The 17927-nt window shown below is 62.9% G+C and overlaps 1 protein-coding gene across 1 annotated transcript in view; it reads left to right on the top strand.

The window, feature by feature from the left end:
• ANO7 (anoctamin 7) overlaps nucleotides 1–17927 on the top strand; it is a 36736-nt gene that overhangs the window by 11862 nt on the left and 6947 nt on the right. Inside the window, exons 5-20 of the mRNA XM_074398726.1 lie at nucleotides 840–947; nucleotides 1784–1920; nucleotides 2752–2809; nucleotides 3645–3755; nucleotides 4755–4920; nucleotides 6276–6366; nucleotides 7897–7993; nucleotides 9278–9421; nucleotides 9491–9628; nucleotides 10258–10356; nucleotides 10431–10533; nucleotides 11927–12038; nucleotides 12386–12440; nucleotides 14592–14689; nucleotides 15957–16099; nucleotides 17693–17898. Coding sequence (XP_074254827.1) covers nucleotides 840–947; nucleotides 1784–1920; nucleotides 2752–2809; nucleotides 3645–3755; nucleotides 4755–4920; nucleotides 6276–6366; nucleotides 7897–7993; nucleotides 9278–9421; nucleotides 9491–9628; nucleotides 10258–10356; nucleotides 10431–10533; nucleotides 11927–12038; nucleotides 12386–12440; nucleotides 14592–14689; nucleotides 15957–16099; nucleotides 17693–17898 — 1866 coding nt within the window. The remainder of the gene's footprint in view (nucleotides 1–839; nucleotides 948–1783; nucleotides 1921–2751; nucleotides 2810–3644; nucleotides 3756–4754; nucleotides 4921–6275; nucleotides 6367–7896; nucleotides 7994–9277; nucleotides 9422–9490; nucleotides 9629–10257; nucleotides 10357–10430; nucleotides 10534–11926; nucleotides 12039–12385; nucleotides 12441–14591; nucleotides 14690–15956; nucleotides 16100–17692; nucleotides 17899–17927) is intronic.

Below are 17927 nucleotides of genomic sequence, written 5' to 3'. Positions count from 1 at the left end.
CAGACTTGGGCAGGGCTGCTCTTCAGTTGAGGGCGGGGAGTCTACTGCAGGGGACGTCGGTGGCCCCAGCACACTGTCCACAGTGTGCCTGGCCTTCAGTCCGCAGGACGGCTCTCAGCTCCCCATGCACATCGCAGCCAGCCGGGCCCGGGTCTGCCCTCCACTCTTCCACCTCGCCCAAGGTGGGGCTGGGGCTTTGGCATTTGGGGAACCCCAGATGGCTGTGAGAAACATGAGGGCTGAGGACCCTGGACTAAGGGCGGGCAGCTACCCACTCAGAGGGGGCGCTTGTCTGTTAGACTGAGGATCACGGTCTCAAGCCACCCTGGGCTCCAGGAGCGCCTGTCACATGTTGGCACATGTGCACATGTGCAAGACAGCAGTCCACGCATATGTACACACACACACACACACACACAGAGAAATGTGTTCATGCACAACATGCATGTACACCTGGTGACTGATCAAAGGTGGGGTGACCTTTCAATATTGAAAACCAAAAGCTGGAGGCGCTGCCCCTCAAGCCAGGAGGTGGGCCTGGGTCAGCATGGTCTGGCCAGCTGGGGGAGGCTGCAGGTGACACCCGCCCCAACAGCGTGCTGTGTCTGCCGAGAATGTGTTGCTGGGGCCCCCTCCCACACGGGGGCTTTCGGGCCTGGCTGGCTTTCAGAGACCCTGCCAGGGGAGCAGTGTCATGGCTCAAATGGGAGAGTCAAAAGCCAGTGGCTACCAGGGCTACCGAAATGCCAGTCTTTTCCTAAGAGTTCGAATGGACACACGCGTGCACACGTGTCCCACGCATGCGCCCTCAGGCTCTCACGGGCCCTGGGTGCCTGCAGCTTGACGTCCAGGACGGGGACAGCGCAGTGCACTACGCCCTTCTCAGCGCCTCCTGGGCTGCGCTCTGCTACTACGCGGAAGACCTGCGCCTGAAGCTCCCCTTGCAGGTTCGCGGGACAGGTCGGGCGTGGGGCCCCCGCCGGGGAGATGTGCTGCCCCAACACCGAGGTCAGCTGTGACTCCGACAGCCCTGGGAGGGCTCCTCCTACCCACCCCAACACCACGCCCCAAGAAACCTCACTGGGAAAACGGGGCAGGTGGTGGCGGCCCCCGAGCTGGGCTCATGGGAGGTGGAGCCAGGTGAACGGTGTGTATGCACTGAGCTGACCGCTCCGAGCCCAGGGCCCTGCTGAGGACCTGGGGTAGAGAAGACTGGCTCCTGGTGACCTCAGGAAGACGTGCCTGGACGAGGTCCGCCCCCCACTGCACGTGCTGGCCTTGACCCTCCTGGCATGCTGGTGGCAGAGACACCCTATTCACTGCTCCTGTCCCTTTTCCACTCGAGGGGCTCTGGGCCACAGACTGACAAGCTGAGGGGCCTCAGCCTGAGGCACTGAGCAGGGAGGGGCTCACCTGGGCCCCGAGAGGGGGAGGGGCTCATTGGGCCCTGGGGGGAGGGGCTCACCTGGGCCCTGAGGGGGGAGGGGCTTGCCGGAGCCCTGATGAGGGAGGGACTTGCCAGGGTCCTGAGCAGGGAAGGGACTCACCTGGGCCCTGAGAGGGGAGGGGCTCACCTGGGACCTCAGAGGCAGAAGGGGGGCTCATCTGGGTCCTGAGTGGGGGCGGGGGGTGCTCCCCGGGCGGTGGCCGGTCTGCTGCACTTTTTCCCTCTGCCAGTGCCCTTCCCCCACCGCCCAGTTTGCAAACTTGCACGGCCTCCACCCCCACCTGGGGATTTGCCCTCCCCTCGTGAGTGGGAGGAGCCACCGACGTTTCCTTCCAGGAGTTACCGAACCAGGCCTCCAACTGGTCGGCCGGGCTGCTGGCGTGGCTGGGCATCCCCAACATTCTGCTGGAGGACGTGCCCGATGTGCCCCCCGAGTACTACTCCTGCCGGTTCAGAGCGAGCAAGCTGCCACGGTGAGGCAGGGGCCCCGCCGGAGGAAAGAGCGGGGCGAGCGGGCGGGCCTCGGTGGCGAGTGGGCGGAGAGGTGCCGCCCCCGACTCCTGGCTGGCGTTTTTGGCGGGAACTGCCGCCAGGTGGGCGCGCTCACCGCGAGTATTCCAGAAGCCGCGGCGTCGGCCGGGCCAGGGCGGTGGTGCGCCGGACAGATGCGCGCCAAGGCTAGTGGCTGGACACCCACGGTCCGGGTCTCGCCCGGCACGCGCGTCGTGGGGCAGCAGGGTCCGGCTCACCACGGTCTCTCCGGGCCTGGGCGACTGTGGACGCAGAAAACAGGGACGTGTTGGGCCCAGGCTGGCTCCCGGCTCTCCCTCCTGTGTTGTCCACACACAAACGACTGGACAAAGCCAGTCCCTCTGGCACCAGGCCTGAGACTGCGGGAGCCTGGAAGTGGCGGGGCCCGCGGTCGGGGGCCAGTGCCGAAGGTGGCCTTTCTGCCACAGGGGATGCCTCCTTTGGGGGCTGGTGGGAAATTCGACCACCCATGGCTTCCCGACATTCCAGTTTCCCAGGGAGGCCCCCGCCCAGCCACTGTCCACACCGTCCGAGCGCACCTCGGCCCAGTGCCGGAGCTTGGGGGCAGCACACAGGATGGGGGCGCAGCCTGGCCCTCTGCACCGCCCTGCCCTGTGTGTGGTGAGGGGGCCTGGGTACCTGGGGCCTGCTGTGGCCTCCTGTTCCTGGGGAAGGCCGGAGGCCACCTGGTCTCCCAGGGTGAGGGCCGTGTGCGCAGGCGTGGGCTCCTGCACCGGGGCCCCAAACGTTCTGCACTGTTCACATGCCCACAGCTTCCTCGGGAGTGACAACCGGGACACCTTCTTCACAAGCACCAAGAGGCACCAAATTGTGAGTGGGGGTCCCTGCTGCGGCCCCAAACCTGGACCCGGATCTGAGGATGCTGCCAGCCCCCAGCCTCCATGGATGCAGGAAGGCTCACTTGAGATCAGAGGCCTGGAAGCTTTGGAGACTTGAGAGGCTGATCTTACCTCACTATACAGGGCGGGCCATGGCCTAGGATTGGGGAGGGGTGGGGAAGGGCCCAGTGCCCCTCCGGGACCCCAGGGCTCAAAATAGTTATTGGATTTATGGACCAGTAGGACGGCTGAGACCAGCCCCAGGCAGGGTGGGTCCTGCTGGCTGGAAGCAGACCAGCTCTGAGCGTCCTCTGAGGATGGGTGGCCGCAGGCGCAGTGGGGCAGGCCCCAGGCACCCCGGCAGGAGGCTGGCTCTGAGGCCTGTGGGCGGGAAAGGGCCCGGCCAGGCCTGCCCAGGAGAGGCCGTGCTGACCACCATGGGGCCACAATCCTGTGGGCTGCCCAGACTAGGGGCAGGGCACCCCCGGGACACAGCTGACTCCCAGGCTGCAGTGTTTACTGTCGCCCAGGGTACGGGTCCAGAGTGGGCTGTGCACAGCCAGGCGGGGCCCAGTTTCGAGTGCAGACCCAACCCTACACGCTGTGTGGCTCTGCTCAGGGCCTCCGAGCCCGCAGAGCAGGAGAGTGAACGCCACCGGTGCAGGGACGTTCTGAGTGTGAGGTGGTGACAAAAGCCCCAAGCCTTTCCGGTAGATAGGTGTTGTTGCCAGAAGGCTGCGGGAGGCCACCCGTGGCCTCGGCCTGAAGACAGGCTCTCGAGGATGTATCATGACAGTGACCTCTGCCATCCTCCATGCCCCCTGCAGCTGTTTGAGATCCTGGCCAAGACCCCGTACGGCCACGAGAAGAAAAACCTGCTTGGCATCCACCAGCTGCTGGCGGAGGGTGTGTTCAGGGCCGCCTTCCCACTGCACGACGTGAGTTTGGGGCTGGGGGCTCCAGCCTGGGCATGGGAGGTGAGTCCCCTCAGGTCCTGCTGGCCCCCAGGGAGGTGGGTGTGGGGCAGGCATAGTAGCTAGCGTGGCTACCCAGGAGTCGGAACACTTAACGCACACACATTTGGTGACGTGGCAGGCCATGCCGTGGCCTCCGGTCCAGCTCTGCTGGGACCGCAGCCCACACTGGTGCCTAACATGGGAACAGGCTGGTCCCTGGGGTCTAGATGCTACCGCTCAGGCTCTCTGGATAGCTTCTCTTGCTGGGAAAGACAGTGAGGTCTCCTGTCCCCCTCCAGAAGCTGGGTAAACTGAGGCAATGCCAAAGAGGGCACTGACCACGGTAGCTGCCGCTGCACCTGTTCCCGTCAGCCTCCATCATCCCTGAGAAAACAGTGACCTGGGGGGCAGGAGGCTGTTTACCCACCCCCCCGACCAGCCCCCCCCGCCTCAGCTGAGCGGGGGTTGGGGGCACATCGCGGGCACCCAGGGCATCAGGGACTTGGTCAGACCCGAGCCCACTGCTGCGTGGCCGTGGGGCCAGTCCTGCCCCAACGCTGTCATGGGGGAAATGAAAAAGTGGATGTGGAAATGCCAGGTGTCCCACTCACTGGGGCAGTGTGGCTCCTCCTGCCAGCCAGGGCTCAGGACGCACAGCACGGACACCAGCCTGGGGAAACCTCCAGCCCAGCGACGATGCTGGGCCTGGAGCACGCCCACTGGCTTCTCCCAGGGTGGCCTCTCCAGGCCCTCCCCCGCCCTGAACCCTCGAAGCCCAGGAGTCAGAGGGGCCTCACCACACAGAGAGGTCCTCCCGGACCACCCTGAACCCACCTTCCACACGACTCTATTGTTTTCTTCACGTGGCAATCCCGAATTCCCAGGCTGGTCTGCCCATGTCCCATGAAGGCCCCACACCTACAACAGTGCCCAGGGGGTTAAATAGGGGGAGCGCCCCACCCACAAGCCTCTCGTCCCCAGGGCCCCTTCAGGGCACCCCCAGAGGGCCCGCAGGCTCCATGCCTCAACCAGCGCCAAGTCCTGTTCCAGCACTGGGCGCGCTGGGGCACATGGTGCAAGTACCAGCCCCTGGACCACGTGCGCAGGTACTTCGGGGAGAAGGTGGCCCTCTACTTCGCCTGGCTCGGTGAGTCCACCTCGCTGCCCCAGACTTCCTGGGCTCCCTCAGCTTAGCTTGGTCTCAGGTTGTAACAGTTTGCCAGTCTGTGCCCCTGGAGCGCAGCGTGCGTGGGAGCTTGGCGGTGGGCACAGCTCTCGGCCTGGCCTCGCTGACTCCTGCCCAGCCACTCTAACTGGGCACCGTGACTCCACTGTGCTCTGGCCTTCTTGTGCCCCAGTGACAGTGCTGAGAACCCCTTCTGCGAGACAGGGTCCCTGACTGTCACTGGCTCCCCAGATGCAATCCGTGAGGCCCTGGGGCCACTCCAGGAACATCCATCCCAGGGAGGTCGCCCCTGCCTGGGTCCAGGCCAAGCCTCTCACCTCCAGGCAGGGCAGCGCCTTCTAGATGCCCATCTGTCTGCACTCGGCAGCCCCAGGGCCGTTCCCCCTGGGTCCTGGCTGCCCTCACCCTGGTCCGCACTCGTGCCCTCCCTTCCCCGCCCTGGGTCAGCCCCAATCCTTCCAATCTGCACTGCAGAACTTCCAAAGGCCTTCTCCCCCCGCAGTGGACCCAGACAGTGGAGCTGGCCGGGGCAGTGGGTGGGGCTGGCGGCTGCGGGAGGACAGCGGGGACACAGCCTTGGGGCGGAGGCATACCCCTGTGTGCCAGGACCCTCCTGGCCGTCTTGGGGCCCGAGCACGCCCCTGGGATAGCACACCAGGCTGGGGGCGGCTGCGGCCTCTGGGGCAAGCAGGGCCAAGGCTGCCTCTGCGCTCCAGGCAGACGCGCTTCACAGCAGTCACTGTGGCTGGCAGAGGCAGGCAAGAGACAGGACACCAGGTCTGGGTCTGGACCAGCCCCATGGAGGCAGATGGGGGTGCATGCTGAGGGCCCGGGGTAACAAGGGGATGTGCCTCTGGTCAGGTGAGGGAGGGGCCAGGGTGGGGGTTGGGTGGTGGGGAGAGAGGCACCTGGAATGACCTGCAGTGTCTCTGGGGCTGGCACCTGAGGGTGCAGTCCACGGTTCTGGGGTGAGCAGGACGTGGAGGGACTTCTCCCGTCCATCCCAGGCAGGCTGGTTGGAGTGAGCGAGGTGAGGAGAGGCGTCCAGAGGCGGAAGGCTGGGTGGGGTGGGGCCTCGGGAGCACTGGTGTCAGTCATGTGGCAGGGGTGTCCGGAGTCTAGGGCGGAGGCCCAGGAGTGTGGGGCTGTGCCAGAGCTGCCAGGGAGAGCTGCGCCCCTCTTGGCTTCCTCGAATTGGGCCCCAGCCCCCTAGCTGGGCGGAGAGTGAGTCCCTGGGGGACAAGCATGGCTGTACAGACCCCTCCTGGGCCCCATGCCTGGGTTTCTAATGGCGGACCCCTGCTGTCCCCATGCAGGGTTTTACACCGCCTGGCTCCTGCCAGCAGCAGTGGTTGGTACGCTGGTGTTCCTGGTGGGCTGCTTCCTGGTGTTCTCAGACATACCCACGTGAGTGTTCTGTCAACACAGCTCTGGGGCCTGGTGCTGGGCCTCCAGAGGGGTGTGGGTTAGGGGGACCCCTAGGTGCTAGGGCCTGTGCAGGTGATTGGTGAGCACATGCTTGTCCTCAGGAGTGTCATAGAGAGCCCTGTGGATGTGGCTGAAAGGCTGGCAGGTGGTCAGGAGTGCTCCCAGGCTGACACAGGTGGTCAGGAGTCCTCCCAGGCTGACAGGTGGACAGGAGTGCTCCCAGGCTGACACAGGAGGTCAGGAGTGCTCCCAGGCTGACACAGGAGGTCAGGAGTGCTCCCAGGCTGACACAGGTGGGCAGGAGTGCTCCCAGGCTGACAGGTGGACAGGAGTGCTCCCAGGCTGACACAGGAAGTCAGGAGTGCTCCCAGGCTGACACAGGAGGTCAGGAGTGCTCCCAGGCTGACACAGGAGGTCAGGAGTGCTCCCAGGCTGACACAGGTGGGCAGGAGTGCTCCCAGGCTGACACAGGAGGTCAGGAGTGCTCCCAGGCTGACACAGGTGGTCAGGAGTGCTCCCAGGCTGACACAGGTGGTCAGGAGTGCTCCCAGGCTGACACAGGAGGTCAGGAATGCTCCCAGGCTGACACAGGTGGTCGGGAGTGCTCCCAGGCTGACACAGGTGGGCAGGACTGCTCCCAGGCTGACAGGTAGACAGGAGTGCTCCCAGGCTGACACAGGTGGGCAGGAGTGCTCCCAGGCTGACACAGGAGGTCAGGAGTGCTCCCAGGCTGACAGGTGGGCAGGAGTGCTCCCAGGCTGACACAGGTGGTCAGGAGTGCTCCCAGGCTGACACAGGTGGTCAGGAGTGCTCCCAGGCCGACACAGGTGGTCGGGAGTGCTCCCAGGCCGACACAGGAGGTCGGGAGTGCTCCCAGGCCGACACAGGAGGTCGGGAGTGCTCCCAGGCTGACACAGGTGGTCGGGAGTGCTCCCAGGCTGACACAGGTGGTCGGGAGTGCTCCCAGGCTGACACAGGTGGTCGGGAGTGCTCCCAGGCTGACACAGGTGGTCGGGAGTGCTCCCAGGCTGACAGGTGGGCAGGAGTGCTCCCAGGCTGACACAGGAGGTCAGGAGTGCTCCCAGGCTGACAGGTGGGCAGGAGTGCTCCCAGGCTGACACAGGAGGTCAGGAGTGCCCCTAGGTTGACACAGGTGGGCCGGAGTGCTCCCAGGCTGACAAATGGGCAGGAGAGCTCCCAGGCTGACAGGTGGGCAGGAGTGCTCCCAGGCTGACACAGGTGGGCAGGAGTGCTCCCAGGCTAATTTTATTGGTACTAACTTGTTTATTATAATAATGTAAGATTTCTTAACAATGTTAGTAAGTGACTGGGCTTGTGTTTTAAGTTATCATGGAACCAAAATTTCAGAAACTTATCTCAGACATTGTCATGGCATGTATTTTAAGACAATGATTTTTTAAAGAAATGCTGGGCCTGGCAAAGGTAGTGGTGGCAAGAGCGAGCGTCCCCTCCCCTGCCAGCTCCTACCCCTCACCCCATGCCTTGCAGGCAGGAGCTGTGTGGCAGCCAGGACAGCTTCGAAATGTGCCCACTCTGCCTCGATTGCCCTTTCTGGTTGCTCTCCAGCGCCTGTGCCCTGGCCCAGGTATGAGCAGGGGTAGGTGGGGTGGGGGATTCGGGAGTAGGGGCGTAAGGAGAGTGGCTCCCCTGGTCCTGGTCCTGACTGCCTGCACCAGCCCAGTCCTTGTCACCACATAATGGTGAGCTCCTTCAGGTTTGCGCTCTCACCTGGAATTGGGGTCATGCCCGGCCCCCACCTCCCAGCACGCGGCAGAGTGCCTACACACAGCAGTGGCATATTAGTGCTTCCAACTCAAGGAGACCCCCCACGCCAGGATGCTTTGGCACTCTGGGGGAGCCTGGCCCTTGGCTCCAAAGCACACAAACCCTGGAGCCCTCAGGGCACAGGCAGAACCAAAGGTTTGGACTTCTGAGCAGAATTTTCAACTTACGAGACGTGAGCAGGAGGCTCCTGCAGTCTCTGAGCCCATTGTCCCCACGCCAGCCCGGTGTGCTTCCTGGGTCTGTCTACCTTCCCAGGGTACAGGCCTTGCTTGTAACCCCACACACACTGGACCCAGAGCCCTGGGCACCACCGATGGGCCACACACCCTTTGACCTCACTCCTGGGTATCCACCTGGGTCTTTCCTAGGACCACACATCGGACTTAAAACTGCAGAAGTTTAATCTCAGAGACCCGGGCCCCAGTTCAGAATCAAGGTGTTGGCAGGCTGGGCTGGTTCTGGGGGCTCAGCCCCAGGCCTCTCCTAGCTTCTGCTTCGGCTGGCGGTCCTCCGTCCTCCCTGGCCATGGCTGCCTCACTGCAGTCTCTGCTTCCATCTCCACCTGGCCTTCCTCTCTGTGTCGGGGTGCTGGTTCCTCTTCCGTCTTACAAGGGTTTGTCCAGGGTACTCTCATCTGGAGATTCTTAACTTACCTCTGAAAGGCTCTCATTCAAGTAAGATTACATTCTGAGGTTCCTCATGGACATGTCTTTTGGGGGCCAGCAGTTCAACCTCCAACCTCTGCTCCCCAAAACTTCAAGTCCATCCCATGTGCAAAATACACCCACCTCATCCCAGCATCCCCGAGTCTCACCCCTTACAGCATCAACTCTCGGTCCAAAACCCCATGAAAATGTCATCAGCTCAGACAGTCCCAAATCACAGCCTCAAAGTCAGGTGTGGGCGAGACCTGGGTGTGAGCCATCCTGAGCCAACGTCCTCTCCATCTGTGGGTCTGTGCTTCTGAAACACAGCGGGGTGTGTGGGGCGGGGACGCGCCCTCCATTCTAGGAGGAAAGAACTCTGGAAGGGACAAGGGGCCTCCCGTCTCGAGCCCGTCTGGACGCGCCCCATCCCGCCACAGGCTGGCCGGCTGTTCGACCACGGCGGCACCGTCTTCTTCAGCTTGTTCATGGCGCTGTGGGCCGTGCTGCTCCTGGAGTACTGGAAGCGGAAGAGTGCCACGCTGGCCTATCGCTGGGACTGCTCCGACTACGAGGACATCGAGGTGAGCCGTCCCCGCGGGGCCATCGTCACGCCCGGCGAGGGCAGCCGCTGAGCGCCGGCTCCCTTCCAGGAGAGGCCTCGGCCCCAGTTTGCCGCCTCAGCCCCCATGACGGCCCCGAACCCCATCACGGGCGAGGACGAGCCCTACTTCCCCGAGAGGAGCCGCGCACGCCGCATGCTGGCAGGCTCTGTGGTGATCCTGGTGATGGTATGCGGTCCCCACGCCTCCACTCACGCCCCTGTCCTCCTGCACATGTGAGGGGGTTTGTCCACCTTCCCACCTTGGTGCTGAGGCCAGATGCCTCCTCTGAGCCCAGAACCCTCTCTCCCTGCAGAAGCCCCTACGTGCCTGGGCTCCGGGGAGGGGCTGAGCCTGGGGCTCGGAGAGCAGGTGTATCACGCAGAGGGCTGGGGAGGATCTCCCTGTGGGTGTGGGCATGGGGCATCTTTCAAGCAAGGAGGTCGGTTTCAAGGAAAAGAGAGGCAGGCAGGCAGCAGGGGAGTTCCCTGCACCCTGTCTTGCCTTCCAGCCAAAGGGCTTCCTAATGGGACCCCTCCCACCCCTGCCAAGATGTCAGGAATCCCCAATTCCTGGGACAGAATGCCTCTCTGACACTCACAGTGGCTGCCTTGATGCCCAGATGTGGCCCAGCCTCTAACCCTAAACCCACCCACCTCTGCCTGAGCAGCCACCAGGAAGGACACGGCCTGGGAGCACAGCAGGGCTGGAGGTGGGGGGCTTCCTAGGGAAGGCAGAGCGAGGGCCAGAGTGGACTAGAAGGGCGTCAGGGGCCATGGCCTGAGGCTGAAGGAGCGCTCGGGCCTCCCCGCCCGCAGGTGGCCGTGGTGGTCATGGGCGTCGTGTCTATCATCCTGTACCGCACCATCATGGCCATCGTGGTGTCCAGGTCGGGCAACACGGTCCTCGCTGCCTGGGTGAGCCTCTGCCGGCTGCCTCGGGGGGTCCGGAGCGGCCTCTCGTCCGGCGCTGACCGCCCGTCTCCCCTCAGGCCTCGCGCATCGCCAGCCTCACGGGGTCTGTGGTGAACCTCGTCTTCATCCTCATGCTGTCCAAGATCTATGTGACCCTGGCCCATGTCCTGACACGGTGGGGTGAGTGGGCCGGGCCCGGCCAGGTGCCGACCGGGCCAACATGACTCTCACTCGCTGACACGCAGGGTCGCTCGTTTCTGTTTCTTTCTTCTTTATGTTTTTTTCTTTTGAGACGATCTTACTCTGTTGCCCGGGCTGGAGTGCACTGGCACAATCACGGCTCACTGTAGCTGCAGCCGTGGCCTCCCAAGCTCAAGGGACCCTCCTGCCGCAGCCTCCTGAGTACCTGGGACCGCAGGCACGCACCCCTGTGCCCAGATGACTTTTTTTTTATGGAGACGGTCTCACTACGTGACCCCGAGCTCCGGGCCTCAAGCGATGATGATCCTGCCTGGGCCTTTCCAAGTGCTGGATGGCAGGCGTGGGCCGTGGTGCCTGGTTCTCTTTCTCTTTCTTACTTTTTGTTTCTGGCACCCCAGGTGGGACACAATTCCTGGTTTGGGGTGCCAGCACCCCCATTTCTAAATGTGGTACAGACTGGAGGCGTCTGAGCCTCCCCAGAGGCCCCCTTAAAAGAGCCCAGTCAGTGGGGCTTTCCTGGGGAAAAAGGACCCTGGCGGCACTCGGGCACCTGAGAGGAGTTCTCGCCCTCCACAGGGCCCCCGAGGCTGTGAGGTCCCCAGGTGGGAGTCGCCCCTGTAGAACAGGGCCGCTGAGCTTCTGCCGGGTGGCGTGGGGGGCAGCCGCTGGGCTGGGAAGTCCCCGGGGCAGCCGCTGCCGGTCAGCCCTTCCCTCTTCCTGTCCCGTCTTCTCTTTCCCTGTCTCATTTCCTGAGGACAGACACGTATGGACCAATCCATCCCTTCCACAAGCTGCTGCCTGTCACCAGCCCTGTTCTAGCCGTGGGGGTGAATGACCTTGAACAAAAGCTGTCACCCTGCCCTGGAGCCGGGTTCTAGGAGGGGCTGCAGTGAGGAGGGAGTGCCTCCTGGTGGGCAGCCAGGGGAAGGCAGAGACCTGAGGTTCCTGGTGCTGGCGGCCAAGGGCAGGGCCCCGAGGGAGCCGCCAGCTGCTTCCGCGACGGTGGGGCGGGCGTTGTGCCTCCCATAACCTTTAGCCTTTTATGCTCCCACCTCCGGCACCTGCATCGTGGCCAGTCCCCTGCACGGCCTCGGCCTCGATTCTGTTCCTCTGACCCAGCCCCTGACCGCTCGCCCGTGAGCGCATTCATCATTAGCGCTGGGACACAGGGTGTCACCCATCTCCCAGCCCCCTCAGCATGTTTTGGGGGGCTTTGGCACTGTCACACTTTTGCCCCCGTCTTTGAATCTCTGTAAAATATCTGGATGATGCGGCCTTTTCCTCACCCCCGTGTGGCGAGGTGGTCCTAGGAGAGTCTAGTTGGATGCTGGCGACTCCCCCAGGGACTGAGCCTGGGCTCTCCGTGCCACAGAAATGCACCGCACACAGACCAAGTTCGAGGACGCCTTCACCCTCAAGGTCTTCATCTTCCAGTTTGTCAACTTCTACTCCTCCCCCATCTACATCGCCTTCTTCAAGGGCAGGTGGGTGCCCCACCCCCACCCCGGCCACAGCTCACGTTTCCCAGCTTCGTGGCCCCCGGGCTTCATTCAGCGTGTGCAGGGAGGGTGGAGGATGGAACAGGAGTCCCGGGCGGGGGACGTGGCCCGTGCTGCCTTGCACCTCTACCCAGACGGGGGCTGCCCGCCTCTTGGTCCCCCCCAGCTCAGCGGTCCACAGGAGGCCACGTTGCAGCCTGGAGTCCACGGGTTACGCCCACCAGGGCAGGTGTGGCAGCTCTGCTCCGGCCCCCCTGCCCCCGCCACAGCCTGGGAGGTGGGAGCAGACAGGCAGGAACCCGGCAAGGCTCATGACCTTAACTTTGCCCCAGGTTTGTGGGATACCCAGGCAACTACCGCACCTTGTTTGGAGTCCGCAGTGAGGAGGTGAGTGTGCCAGAGGCCGCGCCGGCTGATGAGCTGTGTGCTCCTCTCACTGCCATTCCAGCTTCGACTGGTGGCAATTCCTCCCACACCGGCCGCCTCATCGCCTAGCCAGGGCCGGCTGTGCAGCTGCCGCCAGGACTCGCAGCCTCTTCGCCACTAATTCTCACCCCAACATGCCCCATTCAGGGACACACCCTACACGTGCCGGGCTGGGTGCAGTGGCTTATGCCTATGATCTCAGCACTTAGGGGGCAGAAGGAGGAGGGTCGCTTGAGCCCAGGAGCAGGAGCCCAGCTTGGGGGACACAGCGAGACCTCGCCTCCACACAAAAGAAACCCACAAGCAAACCAAAAGCCTGAGACAAGTGTGACCCATCACGTCGGACGCGGAGTCTGGCCCGCGGGGGCCGCAGAGGCCGGCTTCCCTCACGGGCTTGGCGTGCTGCGGCCGGCTGCCCTCTCCTCACCAGCGCAGTGGGCTCTGCCTTTCTTAGTGACTCCGTGACTTCTTTTTCCCCCTTTATTTATTTATTTTTTTGAGATGGAGTTGCGCTCTTGTTGCCCAGGCTGGGGTGCAATGGCGTGATCTTGGCTCACTGCAGCCTCCGCCTCCTGGGTTCAAGCAATTCTCCTGCCTCAGCCTCCCAAGTAGCTGGGATTACAGGCACGCGCCACCATGCCCAGCTAATTTTGTATTTTTAGCAGAGATGGGGTTTCTCCATGTTGGTCAGGCTGGTCTCAAATTCCTGACCTCAGGTGATCCGCCCGCCTCAGCTTCCCAAAGTGCTGGGCTTACATTGACTCTGTAATTCTAAGAGCCAGGTGTGAACCTGGTTTTCCGGAATGTAAATGGAAGTTGACCTGGTGGAGGATGAAGCATTGCTGTCATGCGGGGATCCCTGCAAACCAGACCCCGAGACAGATCCTGGTGCAACTTACGGATACATGCATCACCCCAGCAGCAGTCTCCACTGTGCCCCTTACCCTCCAAGACATGTAGAAAAGCCCTGAAAACTGTCCCCAGGACACGGCACAGCCTGTCCTGGGTGAGGGCCGGGCACGCCCCAGCAGCCGGGTCACAGGCAACAGGGTAGGTGTGTCTGGAGCCAGCCACACACGGCCTCTGGGCTGGGGCATAAGTGGGCTCCTGCTGAGAGCCTGGCCTGGAAGACCACCTTTTGGAGGAGGAGGGCAGAGAAAAACTTCACATGGGGCCGAGGCCACGAGTCGGCTGCCCCCGAAGAGGCGCTACTTTCCTGTGAGGGGGGAAAGGGCAGGCTGGGCTGGGGTGGGGTGGGGCTGTGGGTGCCAGAGCAGACCAGCCGGAGGGCCTTCCACTGTAAGTGAGAACCTGGCTTACACAAAAAAGGTGTTTCCTTGGCTCCTGTACGGAAAACTCTCAGGGCGCTGCAGGCTCAGGTAAGAATGATCCAGGTGTTTTAAAAAGCTGCATTGCTGTTCCCAGCATGGCTGTGTTCTCAGAAAGCTGCTCCCCATCTGGAGGGAAGGAGCCCAACACTCTTGGACATAGCACCCCTTGCAAGGCACGGGGTCTGGGAACTCCCTGGGTCCACCTCAGTGGCTTGAGCCGGGTCACCGATTGGGGGCTGCCCTGTGGGTCTGTCCTGAAGCCAGAGGCTGTAGTCAGCCCCATGGAAGCCCATAACTGGGGTCTCCAAAGGAAGACTGTGAGGCCAGGCGTGGTGGCTCAAGTCTGTAATCTCAGCACTTTGGGAGGCCGAGGCGGGTGGATCACGAGGTCAAGAGATCGAGACCATCCTGGTCAACGTGGTGAAACCCCGTCTCTACTAAAAATACAAAAAATTAGCCGGGCATGGTGGCACGTGCCTGTAATCCCAGCTACTCAGGAGGCTGAGGCAGAAGAATTGCCTGAACCCAGGAAGCGGAGGTTGCGGTGAGCCGAGATCGCGCCACTGCACTCCTGCCTGGGTAACGAGCAAAACTTGGTCTCAAAAAAAAACCAAAAAACAAAAAAACAAAGGAAAACTATGGTGCCATTAGGTTCACAGAGCAGCACTCCCTGTGGCCGTTCAGAAGGGAGGAGGGGGCCGGGAAGACGGCCGGCCCTGCGACCAGGATGGGGGGGAGTGGCAGGTACCTCTCCTGGCTGACGCGAGTCCTGCTTCTGCAGTGCGCAGCGGGAGGCTGCCTCATCGAGCTGGCACAGGAGCTCCTGGTCATCATGGTGGGCAAGCAGGTCATCAACAACATGCAGGAGCTCCTCATCCCGTGAGTCCCCAACTCCGCCCCAAGTGGCATCCCAGGGCCAAGCGACCCCAGAGCACCTGGGAGTAGCGCCTCCAGCCTGGCCCTAGCTGGGAGAAGAGGTGAAGGGGAGCCAGGGTCGGTCCCTTCCTGGACACTTAAGACCTTGTGTGGGGAGGGGAACAAGGAGTGTGCTGGGCCATCTGCCCCGGGCTCTGGGCTGCCCACCCTGCAGCTGCCCTGTGGCTGGCTGAGGTCTTCTGGGTTATGGCTGTGGAAGGCGCTACCCCTGGGACCAGCTTTGACTGGGGAGGGGCCTGGGCTCCTGGGCCCAAGGCTGGGGTGACGGCTCTGTCCATTCAGAGATGCTTTGGCCAGAGTTCTTTGGTGTCCCCAGCCCCCAACACAGAGCAAGAAGGAGGAGGAAAATGAGGCCCCAGGCTTGATCCTCAGACACATCTGCCTCATATGCCCTTGCCAGGGACCCCTGACCACAAGGCTTCCATCTCCCTGGTGCCACCTCTACTGGCAGGCATTGTGGCCCCCATGAAGGCACCTGGGTCTCCCTCACAGGCCACAGGCCTTCAAGGAGGCTGCCCAGGGCCTGTGCTCCCACTCAAGGCCAGATTGACCTGACCACCCTCCCAGCGCTCCCTGAAGACCTGATTTCCCCCCAGAAGGCAGCTCCCAAGTCAGCACTGACTTTCCTGGGCCACCACAAGTGGCAGTTGGGAGATGGTGGCCGTGCCACATCCCGAGAGGATGGCCCTGCCTCTTGGAACTATTGGGGCTATGAAGCCACACGACCTTAAGGTGGAGGGCGGAGCTCCGTGCCTGGCAGGAACAGGGCGTAGATGAGTGACAGTGTGATAAAGCAACATGCACACATGCCCCCATGCAGGGCAAACCCGACGTGGGCCCCCATGGCATCTGCTTTCCCTGGCACACAACAGTGGTCCTCGTCCACTCTCTCCCAGCCTTGGCATAGCTCTTGACACTGTTTGCAATTCTGGGGGGCCCATCGCCCCTAAAGCCTTAAGGAACAATGCAGGAGTCTGGGAGGGTGGACTGTCCCCCCAATTAGACCGAGGACACAGACGCCCTCACTGAGTCCCATCTGCAAAGGTGTTGGCTCCCACTGGGTCCACTCCTCGGCCCCAGACCCATCCCTCCCTGCTGTTCTTTAATTGCAAAGCAACAGGTTGGTCCTGACCACATCTTGCCCAGGACTGTAGCAGCCACTGAGACCCACGTAGGATCAACGGCTGTTTTGCTGTATTCCCGTCACCAGGAAGCTAAAGGGCTGGTGGCAGAAGTTCCGGCTTCGCTCCAAGAGGAAGGCAGGAGCTTCTGCGGGGGCTGGCCAGGAGCCCTGGGAGGCTGACTACGAACTTGTGCCCTGTGAGGGTCTGTTTGACGAGTACCTCGAAATGGGTAGGAGCCCGTTAGCAGCTGTGGCCGTGGCCGGCGGGGGGAAGGGGGAGGCCACTTGCTCAGGGGCCTTCCAGCCTGACTACAGCTGCCCTGAAATATGCTGTGGGGCGGGGTGGGAACAGAGGATCTGTCTGAGAAGAATCCAGAAAAGTATTCTCTTCCCCCGAGAGTGCCCGGGAGGGTCGGCGGAGGACTGGGGGCTCTGGCACAAGGAGGAGGCCCTGGGGCGGTTGCAGAGTTCCCCTGGGCCAGAGCAAGGGAAGAATTAGGAAAGCAGGCCCCGCCGGCTGACAGAGGCTCTCCGAGGGTGAGGCCGCACTGGGAGGCAGCGGCCTGGAGGGGCCCCAGAAGTGCCCTCCATGCCCACGCTGTCTGCTGGACCCACACCTGTCACCTTGCCAGGTGGTGGCTCACCGCCTGCACAGGTGGTGCCCTCAGAAGGCGGGTCTGTGTCGCCCGTGCTGTCCCTGCAGTGCAGGGTCTGACTGAGCTGACAAAAGGGAGAAGGAGGGCCGGGCGCGGTGGCTCAAGCCTGTCATCCCAGCACTTTGGGAGGCCGACGCGGGTGGATCACGAGGTCAACAGATTGAGACCATCCTGGTCAACATGGTGAAACCCCGTCTCTACTAAAAATACAAAAAATTAGCTGGGCATGGTGGCACGTGCCTGTAATCCCAGCTACTCAGGAGGCTGGGGCAGGAGAATTGCCCGAACCCAGGAGGCGGAGGTTGCGGTGAGCCGAGATCGCGCCATTGCACTCCAGCCTGGGTAAGGAGAGAAACTCTGTCTCAAAAAAAAAAAAGGAGAAGGAATCAGGCAGCTGTTTTCTGTTTTGTTTTTTCAAGATGGAGTCTCGCTCTGTCGCCCAGCCTGGAGCGCAGGGGCACGATCTCAGCTCACTGCAACCTCCACCTCCTGGGTTCAAGCGATTCTCCTGCCTCAGCCTCCTGAGTAGCTGGGACTACAGACGCGCATCACCACGCTTGGCTAATTTTTGTATTTTTAGTGGAGACGGGGTTTCACCATGTTGGCCAGGCTGGTCTCGAACTCGTGAACTCAGGTGATCCACCCGCCTCAGCCTCCCAAACTGCTGGGAGGCGTGAGCCACCGCGCCTGGCAGGCAGCTCTTAACCTAGCAGACAGGCCCCTGAGCCAGCAGGCCCCGGAGCTCCCCAGGGTAGCCGCGGCATCCGAGGAAAGGGACCAGGCCAGTTCCCAGGGTGAGGAGTGGACGCCCTGAGCCACCTGGACCCTGGGCCCCGACGATCTCACTGCTGATGCTCACAGAAGGCCCAGGAACCCCTTCCAAAGAGCCGTTTCCTAACAGCTCCCCTGAGGAGTGAGCGGAGAAGCGGGGTGTGAGATCGGAAGCAGCTTCTGCTCCCACTCCCGCCCGCCCGGAGTTGGTCCCCGACTTCACCGAGCCCAGGAAGGGCCGTGACCAGCCAGAAACGGGAGCGCAGGGCAGGACAGCGGCCTGGGTCCGGTCAGGGGAGGCGGCGCCACGTGGCCGGGCGGGTCCTCCGCGGGGGGCGCGTTCCCAGGGCTGGGGGCGGACAGTGGCGGAGCCCGGCCGTGCCCCCCGCCCCGCAGTGCTGCAGTTCGGCTTCGTCACCATCTTCGTGGCCGCCTGTCCGCTCGCGCCGCTCTTCGCGCTGCTCAACAACTGGGTGGAGATCCGCCTGGACGCGCGCAAGTTCGTCTGCGAGTACCGGCGCCCGGTGGCCGAGCGCGCCCAGGACATCGGCATCTGGTTCCACGTCCTGACGGGCATCACGCACCTGGCGGTCACCAGCAACGTGAGGGCCTGGCGGGAGGGGGCGGGGGG

The sequence above is a fragment of the Saimiri boliviensis genome, chromosome 5 (genome assembly GCF_048565385.1).
Source record: "Saimiri boliviensis isolate mSaiBol1 chromosome 5, mSaiBol1.pri, whole genome shotgun sequence".
Taxonomy (NCBI): Eukaryota; Metazoa; Chordata; class Mammalia; order Primates; family Cebidae; genus Saimiri; species Saimiri boliviensis.
This window is presented reverse-complemented; position numbering and strand designations above follow the sequence as displayed.